At 38.2% G+C, this 21953-nt stretch overlaps 1 protein-coding gene across 2 annotated transcripts in view; it reads right to left on the bottom strand.

The window, feature by feature from the left end:
* Window positions 1–21953, bottom strand: part of MFSD6 (major facilitator superfamily domain containing 6) — a 53701-nt gene that overhangs the window by 6207 nt on the left and 25541 nt on the right. For both annotated transcript variants that reach the window (XM_034654861.1, XM_034654863.1), the window contains exons 2-3: window positions 13406–13503; window positions 469–630 (exon numbers count right to left, since the gene is read on the bottom strand). In XM_034654861.1, coding sequence (XP_034510752.1) covers window positions 469–630; window positions 13406–13503 — 260 coding nt within the window. The remainder of the gene's footprint in view (window positions 1–468; window positions 631–13405; window positions 13504–21953) is intronic.

The raw sequence follows: 21953 nt of genomic DNA, 5'->3' as shown, positions 1-21953 counted from the left end.
AGCCCCCCACCCCTTGTATTTCCGATAAGCGAGATCAGACAGGGCAGACAGATTGTGTTATCAGAGATGTAGTGACATTACCAAAGGCAGCAAATAGCTAGATTTTTCTGAAATAACAGTGATGAATTTTTCCTCTAGCATTATTATCAGCAGGTTTAGGGTACCTTGCTTCAAACCAAAGCACATGTGCTTATTCATTTGTTTGGCTCCTTTGAGGTATCTGTGCAGCATCCCATTAGGCTGTTTGTCATAGAAGTGTGCACAGGTATGGGCTGGCTCTAACCATCGTAATGACTTAAGCGCCCTGCTCTACCATTATGACTACCATGAATGTGAGAAAGATAATATGAATACTGGAGTTTAGCTTCTAGCAATCTTCAGTAATAATTTGAGTGTTTACTGAGGTGATGCTGAAAAAGTGTAAGTTTTCAACAAAGAAGAAAGGGAAAAAGTGAAAGCCATTCTTACCAAAATAATTGACTAATACTCCTCCGATCATGGCACCACAACCTCTCCCCAAACCCAAGTGAAGGCCCTGCAGGATGCCCTGAGCAGATGTCCTCAGCTCAGGGGGAACAGCTGCACTGAGGTAAGAAATGCATGCTGCCCAGATGGCTGCGTGTGTCACTCCTGGAGAGGAAGAAGAGTGGGAGTGTCTGATGAGCGTTCCTTAGGTTACTCTTTTTTGGAGTGCAAAATATTTACTTAATTACACACACACACACTTAATAAAGACATACACTTGATTTCCAGTAAAATAAGCATAACATGAAATACACTATCTTAACCATTTTTAAGTGCATAGTTCAGTAGCATTAGGTACAAAGTGGTATGCAGATGGCATCCATCTCCAGAATTTTTTTTTTTATCATCCCAAACTGAAACTCTGTACCCATTAAACAATAACTCCACTTAGGTCCTAGAAACCACCATTCTACTTTCTGTCTCTGAATCTGACTACTCTGGGTACCTCATATAAGTGGAACCATTTATCAGTGGAATTGGTACATGTCCTCTTATGTCTGGCTTTATTCACTTAGCATAATGTCTCCAGGGGTCATCCAAGTTGTAGCATGTGTCAGAATTTCCCTCTTTTTTTTATATTGTCTTGCAAGGATATAACACATTTTATTCATTCAGCTGTTGATGGACATTTCAGTTGTTTCCACCTTTTGGCTATTGTGAATACTGCTGCTATGTATATGGGTGTTAAGTATCTGCTTGAGTCCCTGCTGTCTGTTGTTTGGCGTGTACACCTGGAAGTGGAATTACTAGGTCATAGGGTGGTAATACTATGTTCAACATCTTGAGGAACTGCCTGCTTTCCACAGTTGCCATACCGTTTTATATTCCCCTGAGAAATGCACAAGAGTTAGTTCCAATTTCTCCACACCCTCCCCAGCACTTGTCTTTTTTCATGTGTTTTATAGTAGCTTTCCTAACAGGTGTGAAGTATGTCATTGTGGTTTTGATTTGCATTCCTTAATGGCTAGTGATGCTGAACATCTTTTTATATGTTTACTGGCTATGTGTGTATCTTCTTTGGAGAAATGTCTGTTCAAGTCCTTTGTCCATTTTTGAACTGGGTTGTCTGGGGGTTTTTGCTGTTGAGTTGTAGGAGTTCTTTATATATTTTGGGTTTTAACCCCTTACTGGACACCTATTATGACTTAAGATTATTTCCATTTTTTTCCATTATATTGAGCACCGTGACTAACATTTCTAGAGATACAGCTTTTTACATATCTGAGATTATTTATTTGGCTATAATTCTACACATAAGGTTACTGATTCAAAAGATATAATAATTTTTATGACTTTTAATATATAGTCCAATTTGTTTTCCAAAAAAGTGTAGAGACCATTTATAGTGCCTCGATACCTGTTTCATTATATTTTCACCATTTGTTGGGAGGGAGGAAAGGATAAGGATAACAGATGAAAAATAATTTTGGTATAGTAACTGTGCATTGTCTGAATTTAAATCTTTATTAGAGCACTGCTTTAAATGTAATAAAAAGATACTGCCACAACAGATTTTATAGCTAGAAGGGGTTAAGAAATCATCTGGTTCTGCCTAGATTAAGTCATGAGCTTGCTCCCTGAAAAATAATCTCATTTGGAGATAATAGCATTTCATAACTTATGTTTTGAAATATTAAACTAAAAGATTAATATTAAGATTTAATCTGACATTAGTCTGCTTCTGACCAAAATGGAATAATGGACTGGACTTGTCCTCCTTCTGAAATAATAAAAAATTGGACACAATATATGAAACAATAGTTCCCAAGACACTGGACATCAACAATTAAGGACAGTGATGTCTGACTGATAGGAAACAAATGAGGAGCTTTAGAGTTTAAAATCTATAAGGCATAGAGAGAGAGCCACTGAGTTGAGGAGATGAAGCTGACAGTCTGGAGAGACCACAGCAGCTAGAGTTCCAGGGCAGAGTACCAGAGAGGAGAGAGCCTTACAGAAGAAACCACGGGCATCTGTAGGGGGTTTCCCTCACGTGCTCAGCACAGAATGCTGCCGCAAAAGCATGGTACTGACTGTCCACAACCAGGGAAAGAACCATCCAAAAGCATTACAGAGAACAGTACTCAGAACCCACACAGGGCCAGGAATAGTACCTGTTTCCATCAAACTGGAAAACTCATGATTCCTGGGATTGGGAGAGTACTCAAAAGGGCCATGTGTTAGTATTATGAAAGAATGGGAATTAGTCTGAATACTGCTCTGGTCCCACCTAAGTAATCTTCACAAGCAAACCCCAAAAGGATCATACTATTTCCAAGTAATTTATCTGTATCCCAGTACAAAGCTCAACAATATTTATAGAAATACAAAAATATCCAGCACCCAACAACATAAAATTCACAATGTCTAGCATACAATTAAATTACCAGGGATGATCTTAAGTGGATATATGCCCTACAGTTATATGCCCTACAGTTAAATAATAAAAATAATTTTTATGAGGTTTATATATGTTTCAGTAATCATTTCAACTAGGTTATTTATTAACTAGAAAAATGGTCTAGATTAGGAATAGTATGCATACTTAATTTCCACGAAGTCAAATAAAGTATTTGCTTTATCCGACTAAACAATTGTAATACCTTAGATAATGCCAGCTTTCTCAGAGCTGAATAATTCCTGGTAGATGTTTTTTTTTTTAAGATTTATTTATTTAGGGGCGCCTGGGTGGCACAGCGGTTAAGCGCCTGCCTTCGGCTCAGGGCGTGATCCCGGCGTTATGGGATCGAGCCCCCACATCAGGCTCCTCCGCTATGAGCCTTCTTCTTCCTCTCCCGCTCCCTGCTTGTGTTCCCTCTCTCGCTGGCTGTCTCTATCTCTGTCGAATAAATAAATAAAATCTTAAAAAAAAAAAAGATTTATTTATTTATTTTAGAAAGCAAGCGAGCAGGGAGAAAGGGAGAAGGAGAAAGAGAATCCAATCAGAAGTTGGAAGCTCAACTGACTGAGCCACCCAGGCGCCCCCTAGAGTCTTAATTATAAATGTTGACACAGTAGTACCCAATGGAAATATGTTTAAATATTTCCCTTTATATGATTAAAGATGCTGCTAATTCCATTTCTTTTCAGATACACATATTTCTTCATTAACAGCACTAAGGAAAAAACTCAAATAGTCCAAGAAATAAGATGAATGTATTCAAAATTAGATTTATTAGTAAAATCCAACATAGATGTGGAAATCAATTCTTAAAGATGAATCATCAAAGACCTGAAACCGCATCAAATGATTATAAACTACCTTTAATAGTGAAGCCAAATCTATCGTATGTCTGTGTGTGAGCAGTCAATTGCTGGATTTGCAGGTAGACAAAGATGGGCCTATGTATTTATGTGACCAAAACAATAACAAATATATTTTTGTTATAATTCCAGGTCAAATATAATTCCAGCAGTAATAGGGTTTCTTTCTTTCTCTTTCTTCAAAATTCTGAAGGTTTTCTAAAACATTGAGTCTTCTAAGATAATTAAAGGATCTTCCAGCAGGATGACTTAAGTCAGGATTCTTATTAAAGATTCTAAACTATTCTTAGAATTTGGGGGCTAGTATTATGTGGCAGTTTTAAAAGATTCTCTGTAGTCAGATTTCTAGAGTTTCCTTACTGCTTTTTGGGACTAATTAGATAATTGGGAACTACATTCCTTAAAGCATTTCAGAGCATTAACTGAAGGAAAATATAGTCTTTACTATATACAGTAAAAAAATATATAGTTAGACTTAAAAAATATAGTCTATACTACATACAGTAAAAAATTTTCTTTGGTACCAAAAGCAAAAGAATGAAAGCCACTCTGCCTGTATGCTCCAACATTTTCCAGGGCAGATGTAGAATTAAAAATTGGTTTCTCTGAGATACCTTATTTCAAAATAGGTAAGTACAAGAATCCATTCCACTTCCTAGAAAAGAAGCTAGCAAAACTGAAAAATCCACAAGATGGGATTGGGTTGGTAATACCACTTTTGTATATAAGACACAACTGTGGAGTTGTGGTTCTTATTCTTAAATATGGAAACTTCTAGTAATCACATTAGTTATATGAAACTCTTGCCAGTGTTTTTACTATAGTTCTGGTCTTCTAATTTTAAAACAATAAAAAAGCAATCTAGAAACCTAAAAACTCTCCACCATTTGTCATATTTGTAAAGCAAGCAAGAAAGTCTTAACAACTGTGCTACCCGAAACAACTTTCCTGTAAGATTTGGGAGGTAAAAGATATAAGCTGAGGAAAGAAAATGCTTCTGTCCACTTTATTTTTTATTAAGAACTGTGAAAAAGTAGTAGGTGATTACTCTTTATATGATGAAATAAATAAGCAAATTTATTCAGTGGCATGGGTAAAAATGTTTTCACATTAGAGCTACAACTTCTTAAACCTTTTAGTATGAGATACCTAGGTTGGTGGATCAGACAGTCTAAGAATAAAAAGATGCTACCCCCTGACTGATAATAGTAACAAAGGTACTTGAACTTTCTTTGCAATATGTGGTAACCCTTCCTTGGCTGCTTGTCAGAAAACTATTGATATTTGTGAATGGCAGGTCTAACACCAACTCACATACTAGGTGCTTAATGTGTATGTTTGAATGGTGATTCAACACCGTATGTTAACTGATGATGAATGACTCTCAAAGACCACATAGGTCACAGAAACTTAGCTTCTCAGTGTTTCCTTACCTTTTCTGGGGCCCCTCAGGATTACCTACAAAGCCTAACAGAAACATAGAGATAGCTTCACAGTACCTACAACCAAGACCTTAACTGTTTGGGAATACACTACATATGAATAATCAAGAACCATGAGAAATAATTATGACTAACATTAAATTTTTTCATTAATAATAATATAGCAGTTTACTGGGAATTGTGCTAAGTGTTTTATATAGGTTATCTCATTTATTCCTCTCAGTAATATTTTTTTTTCTTCCTTTTCCAAAAAAGGAAACTAGGCACAGAGAGATTAAAGTGCCTTGTCCAAAGTCACACAGACAACAGGATAGAACAGGATTTGAACCTAAGGTATATAAGTTCAGAACTTAAGTACTATACACCTTCACAACAACTATTAAAAATATTATATAGTAAATATAACAATCTACTTTAAGAGGTTGTTTGATAATATCAAACATATCCAACAATCTATCAATTTAAAAAAATGTATATTCAGGGCGCCTGGGTGGCTCAGTTGGTTAAGCGTCCAATTCTTGATTTCAGTTCAGGTCATGATCTCAGGGTTGTGAGATCAAGCTCCACACTGGGCTCTGTGCTGAGCATGGAGCCTGCTTGGGATTCCTTCTCTCCTTTTCTCTGCCCCTTCCCACTCACGTTCTCTCTACGAAAAAAAGAAAAAGAAGTATAGTCTCACTACCTACTTCTCCTCTAAAGAGCTCACATCATACATATTATCAAGTTTTTTATATGCCCCAAATAACTCTACCTTATAATCAGCATTGGTATCTGATCCTGTAACACGATTTTCAAGATTGTTCAGTCTTGGCCCAGAAGAATGCTCTATTGCCATAAATGTATACAGGGATGAGCAAGAAAAAAAATCCTTTCTTCCCAAATAGACAGCTGCTCTTTGTAAAATGCTGCTTGGCTTGAGGAAATCACATCATAATGGCTGGGAGGGCTAAGAAGTGACAAAGTACTGGAGAACTAGGATTTTTTGTTTTGTTTTTCTTGCTCTGCCACTGACTTATGCTCACTAAACAAAACATAAGTATTCCCATAGCACTGGCACACTGAATCATTTGTGACAAACCTTATGCATTGATGGACCAAAGCATACGTTTCAGTTACTTCAGGGTACCTCTCAAATGCTAGGATTAAAAAAAAAAAAAGCTTCTGAAAGATCAACCTAGTGAAAAGAGACTGTTCTTTCCAAAAAAAAAGAAAAGAAAAGAAAAAAGAAAAAAAAAAGTCTCCACTGGGCTCACAATAAACAGAATCTGTAGTGGCTAAAGTAATGATAGCTGTTGTAACAGATAAACCTTGGAATCTTAGTTTCATACATTAGATGTTTTGTGTTTTTCTTGCTCATATGAAGTCTAATGGGCATGAGTCAAGAGGAGTAGCAGCCGTGCTCCATACAGTCATTCAGGGATCCAGGCTGCAGAGACTCTGCCATCTTCAACACCTGGTTATCTTGGGTACTGATATCCAGGTGGCAGAGTGGGGAGGAGAGGATGGCACATGGAAAATTTTGTGGTCTGGGTGTAGAGGTGACACTATCATTTCTGCTCACATTCCACTGGAAAGAATTAGCCAAATGGTCATATCTAACTGCAGTGGAGGCTGGGAAATAGCATCCAACTATGTGTCCATGAAGAAAAGGAAACAGCAGGTAAACAGCAAGCCCAGTGTCTCTGCTAAAGTCAGGGCCACCAACAGCAACAGACTTTCCAAAAATAGCAGAGAACCCTACGAAGAACAGTGGACCTAGCAGCCACCTTCATGAAGAACCTGTGCATTGAGTGAAAGAGACTTTATATAAGGCATGCAACAATTATTGTTAAACACCAAAGCTCCCTATCCACCAACGTATAGCACTACAAGAATCACCTTCATGCATTCATTCAATAGGACTTAATGAGCACACACACTGTGTGCCAGAGCCCCTGCTCTGCTTTGAAGATATGATAATGTACAAAACACCTCTTAAACCACCATGGAGTTTACAGTCTAGTGGGTAAAAAGGTCCAGCACTGATCTGAAAGAGAGAGACTGAGCTCCTTGAGAACAAACATACGCAGCGCCTTGACACACGTTGGCAGAGGAGCAAAAGAATGTTGAAACTAAGCAGGCAGTGGTCTGCATGTTGGGGGATGAGGAGGAAAGCATTTGGAGATAAAAGGGGCCCTGGGAAGGGTTGGAGAAAAGTTCCAAATCCCATGTATAAGGAAAAATGAACAGAGGAAATGAAGCTTCTGTAAGTTTCTAAACTTCACTTTACAAGTTCAAAAAAAAAAAAAAAAAAAGACGTGGATTGCGTTAAAAAAAAAAAAGGGGGGTGTAATTGATACAACAATGTTTTACAGGCCCTTGTGAATTTTACCTGCTGGCACCATGCCCTCAGCATACCTTAAAAGAAGTTTTAGGAGACCACTACCCAAACTGTTTGATGTCAAGAGTTGCCAACAAAGTCGGCTACATGCTTAGTATTTCCCCATATCAAGCCTCACGTGAAAACGGCTGTCATATCAAAGACAGTAAAAATTTCACTTCCCAAAGATACCTTGAAGAACAGTGTGCACTGACTAGTCATTTATGGCCAGGTTTTAATGCATAACTGCAATTTAATCTCGTAGAGCAGAATCTTCTACATTATATTTCCCTTGGTCCTGATTTTTATTTATAATTTTTTATTTTACTTTCATTGTTATATTATCTAACATTTATTGAAGGCTAACTATGTACCAGCTAATACGCTAAGTACTTTGCGTGGATTATTAGTTTATTTAATACTCACAGCAGTCTATTCTATAGCATAAGAATCTAAGGCTTAGAGAGACTGAGTACCTTGCCCCAAAACACCTAGTTTGTAGGTAGGGGAGCTGGAATACAAGACAGTCTAATTCAAGCCTAAGCACCTAATAGCTTGTAGATTATTGCATATTTTGGTAAGTTGTCTTATGTAATTTCTAGAATGAGGTGGGAACATGAATAAATGATTAAAAACCCACTGATGTTTTATAGATGTACAGTGGAGAAAGGATGATATCCTAGGAAAAAAGTTAGTATATTGAAGGTTCAGCTCTCAGATTTAGTTTTCAAATTTTCTTTACATATTTATAAATTTTTGAGATAGGACTTTCTGTATTACTCAAGAGCTTTAAAAATTAGAACACATAATTACAGTACATTTTGCAGGAGACTATAAAATCATACAATAAGCAGTTACAGTATATCTTCCTATGTGCATGTTTCTTTGGAGGATTCAAAAAGCATAAGCATGGTCTTCGCATTTAAGAGTTAAAACTAAGGAAGTAAAACTAGTATTGGTAAAATAATTGGGTAGCAATTAAGTGCTAAACTGTGTAACAGTCCATCAATCTGAGAACAGTTCAGAAAAGGAAGAGCTCAGTGTGAAATGCAGTTGCCAGAACAGGATTCTTGAAGCAGAAACATTTAATGTGAATTTTAAATGGACAAAATAATGCCTATTTTGAAGAAAAGTTTATATAAGAACCTTTAGTAACTGCAAACAAACCAAGGGAGTGACAAAGAATAAAACTGCTCTGTTACAATTTATAAGACTGTTCTGATTAAAACTAAATGATTAAAACTATGATTTTAACAGCACCAGTGACTTTTATACGCCAGTTTATCAACTGAAATGCTAAACCTGGAAGCATTTGTCTATCCCGCATATTCATGTGGCAAGCTACTTGTGTTTCAAGGGTTAAGCCAGACGGAAAATTTCCAATATGGATGTTAACAGATTGGAATCACGTCTAGGATTTCCACCATCAGAGAAGGACTGCATAGTAACCCTTTCATAATGTCTCTATGATCTTCCAGAACACAAGGGGAAGGAAAACATGGTCCTTACTTGCTGAACAGGCATACTAAATAAGAGCAAAGCTTCATAAATACCAGTCCAAGCCCTCCTACTGGTGACACTAAAAAGCCATCTTTCATCAAAATCTTAATCCAGCTCCCACTGATGGAGCATCCTGCAGAGAAGGACCTGACACAGACCTCATTTTTACCCCTCAGTGCTCAGACCATTCAGTCAAGTACCTCAAAAGGACTTTGGTTACAGCGGCTCTGGGCTGGTCCTAATTTCCTTAAATGCATTTTAATAGCAAGAATAATTTTGATCACATTTGTCTCAAAGTTTGTAAGGATTCACAACCAATACCTGCATAGGAAGGAGCATAACAAATCTGGGTTTGACTTGCTATATATAAAGTATATATACCTCATCATAACCATGAATGTTTAAATGCTTCTTATACAAAAGTAATAGAGAAAATTCCTATGGGTTTTAAAAAACGAGATCTTGAAAAATACATACAAACTCACACCCCTCTACTTCACCCAGCAATACTTTCAGGACTTAGACTCACTGTCTCTTTTTAAAATAAATTGTAGGCTCCTTATGGGCAGGAAATATGTCATCTGCTTCTTTATGTGGTGCTGCCAGTTCCCTAGAGGACGTGTTTGCTGCAGATGGTAGCCAGGCTGCTAAAAGCATAAGATTGCAACAATACTGGACACTAAATGTGAGGAAGATCGTGGGAAAGAAACATCCTTACGATTCCCAACAGTATCCAGGAGTCTTACCTTGATCCCCAAATGGATACCTGCAGAGTCTCCCTCCTAGGGGCCCAGAGAGGAAGAAATTTACTTCATCCCCATCTCATTTGCTAATTATTACCAACATGACCTAAGGAGATAAATGCTGAAATGATGATCAAGAGCTCCAAAGAATGAAGGATAACAAGGGACCTTCCTCTGTTGGTTACATATCACTCAAAGAGGACGGGCTAGGCAATGGAGGATAGGGAGTAAAGTACATCCCTGTCTCCTCCCCTTCAGTTGCCCACTAGGTGATACTAGTTCTCGTGGTATTGGGGGAAGAAGCAAGGGCTAACAGGATGAAGAGACAGACCTCACCTCTGTTTTTTTAAAGAAGACCACCTGGTGTGGCACTGGTTGGGAATCAAGGAATAGAAGTGGGGACTATTCAGTGTCAAGATCATTGATGAAGAGAGCCAAAATCCCACTTCCCAGCTACCACCCCATTGAGACTAGGTCTTTGGTAATCATCAGTAACAATTCCAGTCAAGGAATTAAGGAGCATCTATATCATGACCATGGGCTTGTCCTGTAATTAAATCTGTTTTGTCATCATTAGTCCTTGGCTTTACCATACCCTAAGTAGAGCTGCCTTAAGTACAGAGACTTTAAAGTCATTTGGACAATATCTGTAAAGGGGGAAGAGTCCAGACTGGCAGAACAAACCTCTTCAGTCCATGTGATGCAGGATTTTACTCCACGTGGGTGATCCACTGTTTTCTGTGGGCTGGGTATGGGTCTAACAAAGGCAAGGGATTTTGTTTTCGTTGTACAACGGAAACATACTAAGCACTCACTTCTGCCAAGGAATGAGACTGTCTCCTCCAGTCTTAGACACAAAGAGTTCTTAGAAGTGGTCACAAAGTCCTCTATAAGACAAGGAGACTCTATGTATTTACAGATAGCCCCTTTTACTTGCTTCAGATCAGTAACTAGATTTCTACTGGCACAGGGGAAAAGAAAATGAACCACAGAGGTATAAATTGTAGCCTGCCACGGGGAGCAAAATGCCTGTTTGGATTTCAAACATGGGCAACTCCAGAAATGCTAGGATAATTACCCTGAGGTATCCATAAATATTTAACTATGGCCACGGCATACACTTTGTTTCCCTCAAGTTGCCACTCTGCTTTCCACTTCTTGGCTTTGGCACATGGCTTTGTGGCATTTTCTCTATGCCACAGTGGATTCCTGTGCACCCTTCAAAATCCAGTTCATATGTGATTTCCTGGGGGGAATCTTTCAGTAATATCTTTATCATTCTATCCCCTGCTCCTTCCAAGGAGCTTCTCTGTTACCTGGCACATTTTTCTGATTCCATCTAACACACTAGTAATTATGTTTACACATCCAGCTTCCACAACAGATGGCGGGGCCTTGGAGCCTAAGTTAATATATTATTTTTTTATTACATTTTATTGCATTTATGACATGCCTAGCATGCTACCTGACTCTTGTAGTTATTTAATTTATCTTGGATAAATGAACAGGAAAAAGTTTTTTGATTCATAACAGCATTTTTTTTTCGCCTCTTATAAAATTCCTTTGTTGTTCCTTTATCCGTTTCATTTAAAAAGCTTCTCTCTTTTGCTTTCTTTTCTTGAGTCATTTATGTCCTTTTCCATCTAATTCATGTTAAATTAAAAGGAGAAAAAATACATATGCATATATTATTACAATATCCTTTCTTTTCTGTGGGCATACCAGTTAGTGAGTTTGTTTTTTAATATAGAGTCTGCACACTGCTATACCAACAATAAAGCAGTTAAGTAAGGCAAGGATCCTGCCCCATAAAATAGGACTAATGATGAGAAATCCTAAGAACTGTGTTGCATTGACCTTGTTATTACACAGTTCTTTCCTATGGTCCATACTTAGTGCTTTGTTATTCTTTTTTTTTTTTTTTTAAAGATTTTATTTATTTATTTGACAGAGATAGAAACAGCCAGCGAGAGAGGGAACACAAGCAGGGGGAGTGGGAGAGGAAGAAGCAGGCTCATAGTGAAAGAGCCTGATGTGGGGCTCGATCCCACAACGCCGGGATCACGCCCTGAGCCGAAGGCAGACGCTTAACCGCTGTGCCACCCAGGCGCCCCTAGTGCTTTGTTATTCTTAAATGACACAATGCTGAGACATGCTCTACCTCAAGACTCTTCCAGAGTTCCAATTATTATAAACAATTTATTATAAGACCAAATTTCCATTTTCTATTTTAAATAAAATCTCCTTTCACCAATTATACCATTACATCAGGCCTGAGAAAAGCACCTTTAGAGTATGTATATATTTTAATTTTATAATTATAATGTGAATAAAAATTATATCTCCTGGGGCGCCTGGGTGGCACAGCGGTTAAGCGTCTGCCTTCGGCTCAGGGCGTGATCCCATCATTATGGGATCGAGCCCCACATCAGGCTCCTCCTCTATGAGCCTGCTTCTTCCTCTCCCACTCCTCCTGCTTGTGTTCCCTCTCTCGCTGGCTGTCTCTATCTCTGTCAAATAAATAAATAAAAATCTTTAAAAAAAAATTATATCTCCTTTCAATAAGGGTTTTTTTTTTCATTGCCACAATGGGATTTGATGAATGAGCTTGCATTTTGTACATTTTGTTTAGATGTATAATAATGAGTCTTTCATCTTAGACATCATGATGAGAAATTATGTTGATTGCACTATATTTGTATTCTCAGGTTTAGGGAAAATGATAATGGCAGTCTATAAAGCTAATTAAATTGTATACAATCATGGACTGTTCAGTACAATTAATGATTTAGGAGCCTGGGCCGTCCCAGAAGACCTCACCTCTGATAACCTTGTCCTAAACCTTTACTTTAATCACCATGCCAACCACCAAATGGTTCAGCCAAGGAGTTAACAAGGGTCCTCAGTAGATAGTCTAAATTATATGAGCTAATGTGGCCATGAGCTTTGTATAGAAATCCAGGTTTTTATTGCTCCTAAGCCACATGGCAAAAGCCCCCTAGAATTTTTTTTTAAAGTTATCTGTTGAAGGGAAACAGTCCAGTGAAGCAAAGAGAGGAACTCTGGTCAGGATGTTTGAGCAAAGATTTAAAAGGTTCATAGGAAAATAACAGCTTGACTATAAAGCTTTAGTTGTAAATCACTAGATGTGATAAAAGAAACTGAAGAAACAGAATAATTACGACAACCTTATTTTAATATGTACAGTTAACCTACAAACACCAAAACATCAAATTCTTTAAAAGATAAATCCTTTTATACTTAAAACTACCTTTGGATGTATACGCTTAACAATTGTATATAGAGTTTATTCCAGAGTTCCTTCTTCTTTGTTTAATCACAAGGGTGTGAGACAAATCCAGTTTTGTTTGGCTCAACAAACACAGAACACTCAGAGTAACTGAAGAGCCAACCCCCCTGATGTCAACTCTTCCTTAACAACCACTTCAAAATCATATAAAACAGTAGGTCTGCCCTTCCTTTCAGAGTCAGATGCTCAAGGCCACTAAACTTTTACATAGTCGTAGCGCAGTCAGGTAGAAAAATAATTCTCATTCCAGCTGTTAACTTACCTTGAAGAACTTCCATGGGGAGAACAGTCCAGGCATTTTCCAGATAGGAAATATAAATATAGCGAGCTGTATTGCAGGCCAGACCAATGTAAAGAACCCTTTAAAAGAAAAAAAGGAAATAAGTTGAGGAGCTGTATGAAACATAAAACATGCAAATATTACGTATATTTTCCCCTGTCCACACCATCCATCATCCAGCAGTGTTCAAAGTTAGGAGTTGGGAAGCTAAAGGACAACTAAATTTAAACATGAACTCTGAGGAATAAGAAAACTGCTTCTAACATATCTGCCCTCAGTCTTTTCAAAACACTTGTTCATATAAAAGCGAACATCACCCTTCCTGAAACTGAATTAGTAGCACAGCCAATGCTTTTTTAAGGTAGTCTGGGCACACTGCCATCTGTAATGACTTTACTGGACTCCTTCCAGATGACTGTAGGGTAAATATGCCTGGGATTATAGCTACTTCACTATGATGGGGGAAGGACAGGATAAAAATGAGAACATGAATATGAACGTGGTCTCACATGCAATACCCAAGACCTCAAGGAGTTTTGTAAGGAGACTCTCAAGGTCATCAAAAACTATCACTCAATGGTGAATAATAAAATATTTCGAAATCAAATACTTTTTCCTATCAGTTCAACTTATACATCTTCATTATTTAAAAATAAATCCATGATATCATATGCTGACCAAACTAATAAATATATATCAACATTGCTTTCCCCCTCACAAACAGCACCACCGAAGTTATGAGAAAAACAAAATAAATAAAGGCCTAAGTGGTGCATCCAAGCATAAGGTTACATGCTTTCTCGTTCTGAACTGGATAAGCTGGTTTGGAAGCAAATGGTGGCTGCTGCTTTGTACAAAACACAACATGATGGTAGGGATTTCTCTTTCTAGTTTGTTTTCCATTTTCTGTTAATCTTCCTAATCTTAATGCTTTTCTTTTTTTCTAAATTCAAGTGGATGAAAACTCGAAGGTAAAAGAAATAAGCCAATAGGACAGTCAGTGGTATTTTCCTAATCTTGCTCAACTACATTTTTATATTAAAATCATTCCAGTAAACACTGTTCTCTTTTCTCAACCTTGAATCAAGGAAAGGAAAGCTTTGAGGAATCCAGCTGGTATTAACTGAAAATATAGAATAGAAGGATGGGAGAAAGACAAAAAAGGGTTGAGGGGCAGAGATGGGATAGGAAATGGATATTAAAAGGGATTTAGGAGAGCTTCAGTATTGAAAAGGTCTGGGTTATCATATTCTATGGACATTATGTTCTTTGTACTGGTATGTTTTGAGGAAAAAAGTGTATGTTTCAGTCCTGTTTTATAAAAAATTTCCTGAACAGACTAGCTACAGATCCATCAACCAGGGTCCTTCTGCTAGAAACAACAACAGCGACAAAAAAAGCCCACAGGAAATTAAAGTGCAAAATACACTACACAAGCATACAAGTTACACAAACCTAAGTCTTCTTTTTAAGTTCTAATCTAGCTCTGTTGATGACCTTGACATAGCCTATCTCAGGGGTCAGTAATGATTTCCTATAAAGGGCCATATTATAAGTAGTTTAGGCTTTGTATGTCTCTTGCAACTACTCAACCCTGCCATTGTAGTGTGAAAGCAACCACAGACACTATGTGTATGAATGAGCATGGATGGATGTGTTCCAATAAAATTTGAATTATGAACAATGAAATTTAAATTTCTGAACAATGCAGGGGTTGGGGGTGTCAGCCCCCTGCACAGTAGAAAATCCACATGTAACTTTTGGCTCCTCCCAGAATAAGTAGTCTACTATTGACTGGAAGCCTTACCAATAACAAACAGTCAGTTCACACATTTTATATGTTATATGTATTATATACTATATTATAATAAAATAAGATAGAGAAAAATATTAAGAAAAACAAAAGGAAAATACATTTGCAGTACTGTACTGTATTTATTGAAAAGAAATCTGTGTATTAGTGGACCTTCACCATTCAAACCCATGTTGCTCAAGGGTCAACCATAATTTTTATGCATCAAAAATATTATTCTTTGATTTTTTTTTCGACCACTTAAAAGTAAAGAAACCATTCTTAGTTCTGGGTCATATAAAAACAGGTAGCAGGCCAGATTTAGCCTATGGGCCATAGCTTGCTAACCCCAGATCTAGCTCATAGTTCTTGTTAACTTTGGCTATATGTCACATTTACTCAGGTAACTACTAAAAACAACAGATGTCCAGGCCCATACTAGTCATAGTAAAGATCTCTATGGTTGGAACCCAGGCATTATGCTTTAGAAAGCCTCCCAATTTATTCAGATACTAAGCCAGGGTGAAGAACCACTGGTCTAGCTCATTCCAAGCAGCTCCCACTAATACTTTCCCATAATTCCATTATAAAAAAAAATTGGTAATATATCTTGTGTTCATATTGCATATCCTGAAACTTTCTTTTGAGACCACCTCTGAATCAGTTATCCTGACAACTCTTATTCAATGCAGGCCATAATCCACAGGTCCTAGCCTAAAAGTAACCCAAAGTCAATCAGCCCAGTTTAAGAGGTTGATTGTGCTGTGCCTTCAAACCTCTACCATGTGGAATTCAGCCACTGGAGTCTATAACCTCTGGGACTCTTAGGGCTCTGATTGCCACCAAGAATCCAGGTGGCTATCAGCTTGATATCTTTTGCTTCTGTCCCACATTTCTAATCTCGCAATTGATAGTCCTTCAGGACCAAACAGATGCCTTACAGGAGAAAAGCGAAACAAGAAGTATCCAGGGAAAGTTACTTCATCTCTCTGAGCCTCAGTTTCTTCCTATATCAAGCAGAGATAATAACATCTATGGTGCAGGCTTGTGATAATTGCAATACAGTGAATCACCCAAAATAAGCACTCAAAAAATTGCATCAGCAGCATCCTCCTCCTCATCATCATCTTGAAGAAAAGTATCTGAGTACCCTTTTGTTTTCTGACAAAACTTGTAACCCAGAATTCCAAAAGAGAGAGGAGCACTAGCATTTCTTCCTCACCAGTGATTCTGGGGCAGCCAGGGTAAAATTGTGAGCAGAAAGGAAGACAACATTTTGATCTATGAGAAGGAAAAGAAGTAGGCACGTATTTATTAAATAGTCACTTAAAAGTATTTCAGCAACCTAAAAGAATCTCTTTAATACCTGAATGCGATATCTAAACTGAGATATTATTCACCGTTATGGGCTGAATTGTGTCCCCATGAAATTCCTACATTGAAGTCCTAAGTCCTAACCCCCAGTACCCTGGAGTGTGACTCTGTATGGAGACAGGGCCTGTAAAGAGGTAATCAAGATAAAATGATGTCGTATGGGTGGGTCCTAATCCTTCTGCGAAGAAGAAAGAGAAGAGGTCAGAGACAGGCATAGAGAGAAGACCAGGTGAAGATACCAGAAGAAGATAAACCAAGGAGGAGAGTCCCTCAGAAGAAATACAACTTGCTGCCATCTTGATCTTGGACTTTTAGCTTCTGGAACTTTCTGGTTTTTTAAGCCATCCAGTCTGTGGTGCTTTGTTATTGCAGCCCTAGCAAATGAATTCATGTACACTTCCTGAAATAAAGGATTTGCTGATAAAAAGAAATTTAAACTGTTTTCCTGATCATCTTCTGGGCAATCAGATCGTTCATACTGACTACAGAGCACACGTTCAGAGCCCAAGGGTATTTGTGAGCACTAAGATGTCTGGGAATACAGAAGAATGGGGTGAAAAATGCTTCTCACTGAGATACAGATATCTTTTTTTTTTTAAATTTTTTTTATTATGTTAATCACCATACAGTACATCCCCAGATTCTGATGTAAAGTTTGATGCTTCATTAGTTGCGTATAACACCCCAGTGCACCATGCAATACGTGCCCTCCTTACTACCCATCACCAGTCTATCCCATTCCCCCACCCCCTCCCCTCTGAAGTCTTCAGTTTGTTTCTCATAGTCCATAGTCTCTCATGTTTCATTCCCCCTTCTGATTACCCCCCTTTTCTTTATCCCTTTCTTCCCCTACCGATCATCCTAGTTCTTATGTTCCATAGATGAGAGAAATCATATGATAATTGTCTTTCTCTGCTTGACTTATTTCACTTAGCATTATCTCCTCCAGTGCCGTCCATGTTGCAGCAAATGTTGAGAATTCGTTCTTTCTGATAGCTGAGTAATATTCCATTGTATATATGGACCACAGCTTCTTAATCCAGTCATCTGTTGAAGGGCATCTCGGCTCCTTCCATGATTTGGCTATTGTGGACAATGCAGCTATGAACATTGGGGTGCATATGGCCCTTCTCTTTACTACGTCTGTATCTTTGGGGTAAACACCCAGTAGTGCAATGGCTGGGTCATAGGGTAGTTCAATTTTTAACTTTTTAAGGGACCTCCACACTGTTTTCCAGAGTGGCTGTACCAACTTGCATTCCCACCAACAATGTAGGAGGGATCCCCTTTCTCCACATCCTCTCCAACAATTGTTGTTTCTTGCCTTGTCTATCTTTGCCATTCTAACTGGCGTAAGGTGGTATCTCAGTGTGGTTTTGATTTGAATTTCCCTGATGGCTAATGATTTTGAACATTTTTTCATGTGTCTGTTAGCCATTTGTATGTCTTCATTGGAAAAGTGTCTGTTCATATCTTCTGCCCATTTTATGATTTGTTTATTTGTTTCTCGTGTATTGAGTTTGAGAAGTTCTTTGTAGATCTTGGATACCAGTCCTTTATCTGTGGTGTCCTTTGCAAATATATTCTCCCATTCCGTGGGCTGTCTCTTAGTTTTTTTGACTGTTTCCTTGGCTGTGCAGAAGCTCTTTATCCTGATAAAGTCCCATAAGTTCATTTTATCTTTTATTTCTCTTGCCTTTGGAGATGTGTCGTGAAAAAGGTTGCTCTGGCCGATGTCATAGAAGTTGTTGCCTATGTTCTCCTCTAGAATTTTGATGGATTCCTGTCTCACATTGAGGTCTTTCATCCATTTGGAGTTTATTTTTGTGTATGGTGTGAGAGAGTGGTCAAGTTTCATTCTTTTGCATGTAGCTGTCCAATTTTCCCAGCACCATTTATTGAAGAGACTGTCTTTTTTCCACCGGATGTTTTTTCCTGCTTTATCAAAGATTAGTTGCCCAAAGAGCCGAGGGTCCATTTCTGGGTTCTCTATTCTGTTCCATTGGTCGATGTGTCTGTTTTTGTGCCAGTACCATGCTGTCTTTGTGATCACAGCTTTGTAGTACAGCTCGAAATCCGGCATTGTGATGCCCCCAGCTTTGTTTTTCCTTTTCAACAGTTCCTTGGAGATTCGGGGCCTTTTCTGGTTCCATACAAATTTAAGGACTATTTGTTCCAGTTCTTTGAAAAATGTCCTCGGTATTTTGATCGGGATAGCATTGAAAGTGTAGATTGCTCTGGGTAGTATGGACATTTTAACTATGTTAATTCTTCCAATCCATGAGCATGGAATATTTTTCCATCTTTTTATGTCTTCCTCAATATCTTTCAAAAGTGATCTATAGTTTCTAGCATATAGGTCCTTTACGTCTCTGGTTAAGTTAATTCCAAGGTAACGCATGGTTTTTGGTGTTATTGTAAATGGGATGGATTCCCTAATTTCTCTTTCTTCAGTCTCGTTATTCGTGTATAGAAATGCAACTGATTTCTGGGCATTGATTTTGTATCCTGCCACCTTACTGAATTGTTCTATAACTTCTAATAGTTTGGGAGTGGATTCCTTTGGGTTTTCCATATAGAGTATCATGTCATCTGCAAAGAGAGACAGTTTGACTTCTTCTTTGCCGATTTGGATACCTTTGATCCCTTTTTGTCTTCTGATTGCTGTTGCAAGGACTTCTAGTACTATGTTGAATAATAGTGGCGAGAGTGGGCATCCTTGTCGTGTTCCTGATCTTAAGGGAAAGGCTTCCAGCTTTTCCCCATTGAGAATAATGCTTGCAGTAGGCTTTTCATAGATGGCTTTTATGAGATTGAGAAATGTACCCTCTATTCCTACACTCTGAAGGGTTTTAATCAGGAAAGGATGCTGTATTTTGTCAAATGCTTTTTCTGCATCAATTGAGAGGATCATATGGTTCTTGAGTCTTTTCTTGTTGATATGATGTATCACATTGATTGATTTGCGAGTGTTGAACCATGCTTGCATCCCAGGTATGAATCCCACTTGGTCATGATGGATAATCCTTTTAATGTACTGTTGGATTCTATTAGCAAGGATCTTGTTGAGGATTTTGGCATCCATATTCATTAGAGAAATCGGTCTGTAATTCTCCTTTTTGAGGGGGTCTTTGCCTGGTTTGGGGATCAAGGTAATATTAGCCTCATAGAATGAGTTTGGTAGCTTTCCTTCTGTTTCTATTTTTTGAAATAGCTTTAGGAGAATAGGTATTATTTCTTCTTTGAATGTTTGGTAGAATTCCCCAGGAAAACCGTCTGGGCCTGGAGTTTTATTATTTGGAAGGTTGTTTATCACTGACTCAATTTCTTCATAGTTAATTGGCCTATTTAAGAAATCTATTTCTTCCTGTTTCAGTCTTGGTAGTTTATAGGTTTCCAGGAAGGCCTCCATCTCTTCCAGATTGTTTAGTTTTTTGGCATATAGCTGTTGATAAAAGTTTCTAATAATCCTTGCAATTTCAATGGTGCTGGTCGTGACCTCTCCCTTTTCAGTCATAATTTTAATAATCTCAGTCCTTTCTCTTTGTTTTTGGACAAGTTTTGCCAGTGGTCTATCAATTTTATGGATTCTCTCAAAGAACCAGCTTCTAGTCCTGTTGATCTGCTCTACTGTGGTTCTGGTCTCTAATTCATTGATTTCTGCTCTAATCTTGGTCAACTCCTTCCTTGTCAGTGGGTTAGGCCTGTCCCTCTGTTGCTGTTCCAGTTTCTTGAGGTGAGAATATAGAAACTGCATTTTAGATTTTTCTATTCTTTTGAGTGAGGCTTGGATGGCTATGTATTTCCCCCTTAGGACTGCCTTTGCAGTATCCCATAGGTTTTGGACCGTTGTGTATTCATTCTCGTTGGTCTCCATAAATTGTTTAATTTGTTTTTTGATTTCCTGGTTTATCGAGTCATTCTTGAGCAGGATGGTTCTTAGCCTCCAAGTGTTTGAGTTTCTTCCAGGTTTTTCCTTGTGGTTGAGTTCCAATTTCAGAGCGTTGTGGTCTGAGAATATGCAGGGGATAATTTCAATCTTTTGGTATTGGCTGAGACCTGTTTTGTGTCCCAGAGCATGATCTATTCTTGAGAATGTTCCATGGGCATTTGAATAGAATGAGTATTCTTTGGTTCTGGGGTGTAGTGTTCTATATATATCTATGAGGTCCAACTCGTCGAGTATGGCATTCAAAGCCTTTGATTCTTTGCTTAGTTTTTGCCAGGGTGTTCTGTCTATTTCTGATAGTGGGGTGTTGAGGTCCCCTACTATTACTGTGTTCTTATCTATATGTCTCTTTATTTTGGTTAAGAGTTGGCTTGTGTATCTTGCTGCTCCCCTGTTGGGGGCATATATATTAATAATTGTCATATCCACTTGTTGAATACTTCCTTTAAGAATAATATAGTGCCCTTCTGTATCTCTCTCTATGGCCTCTAGTTTAAAATCCAGTCTATCTGATATGAGAATTGCTACTCCAGCTTTCTTTTGAGGTCCATTTGCGTGGAAGATGGTACTCCATCCCCTTACTCTAAGTCTGAATGCATCTTTGGGTTCAAAATGAGTCTCTTGTAGACAGCAAATGGATGGGTCATGTCTTTTTATCCAATCTGCAACCCTGTGGCGTTTTATGGGAGAGTTTAAGCCATTTAGATTGATAGAGATTATTGACAGATATGATTTTAATGATGCCATTTCTCTTTAAAGTCTTTGTATCGGTTGTGACTTGCTGCTCTGTATCACTCTTGGGGCCTTTTTACCTTTATAGAGCCCCCCTTAATATCTCCTGTAGGGCTGGTTTCGTGGTTACGAAATTGGTTAATGATTGGCGATTTTGGAACGTCTTTATTTCTCCATCAATTCTGAATGACAGCTTTGCTGGATAAAGGATCCTTGGCTGCATGTTTTTCTCTGAAAGAGCTTTAAAAATGCCCCCCCAAGCCTTTCTCTCATTCCAGGTCTCTGTAGACAGGTCTGACGTAATCCTGATACCTTTGCCTTGGTACGTGAGAAATTTCTTTGCCCTGGCCGCTTTCAATACTGTATCCTTGGATCTAATATTTGCGAATTGCACTATGACATGCCGTGGCGTAGGTTTGTCCTGGTTGAGCTTGGATGGGGTCCTCTCTGCCTCTTGGACACGAATGCTTGTTTCCCTTGCTAGATTAGGGAAGTTTTCAGCTACAATTTGTTCAAATATCTCTTCTAGACCTCTGTTTTTCTCCACCCCTTCAGGGATGCCGATGATTCTGACATTGGATCGTTTCATAGAGTCAGTAATCTCCCGTAATCTACATTCGTGGGCGTGGATTTTTTTAAGACCAGCTTCTATTTTCGTTTTTTCTTCTACTAACCCATCCTCC

This window comes from Ailuropoda melanoleuca, chromosome 2, assembly GCF_002007445.2.
Source record: "Ailuropoda melanoleuca isolate Jingjing chromosome 2, ASM200744v2, whole genome shotgun sequence".
Lineage (NCBI taxonomy): Eukaryota > Metazoa > Chordata > Mammalia > Carnivora > Ursidae > Ailuropoda > Ailuropoda melanoleuca.
Note: the sequence above shows the minus strand (reverse complement) of the source record. Positions and strands in the feature narration are given on the sequence as shown.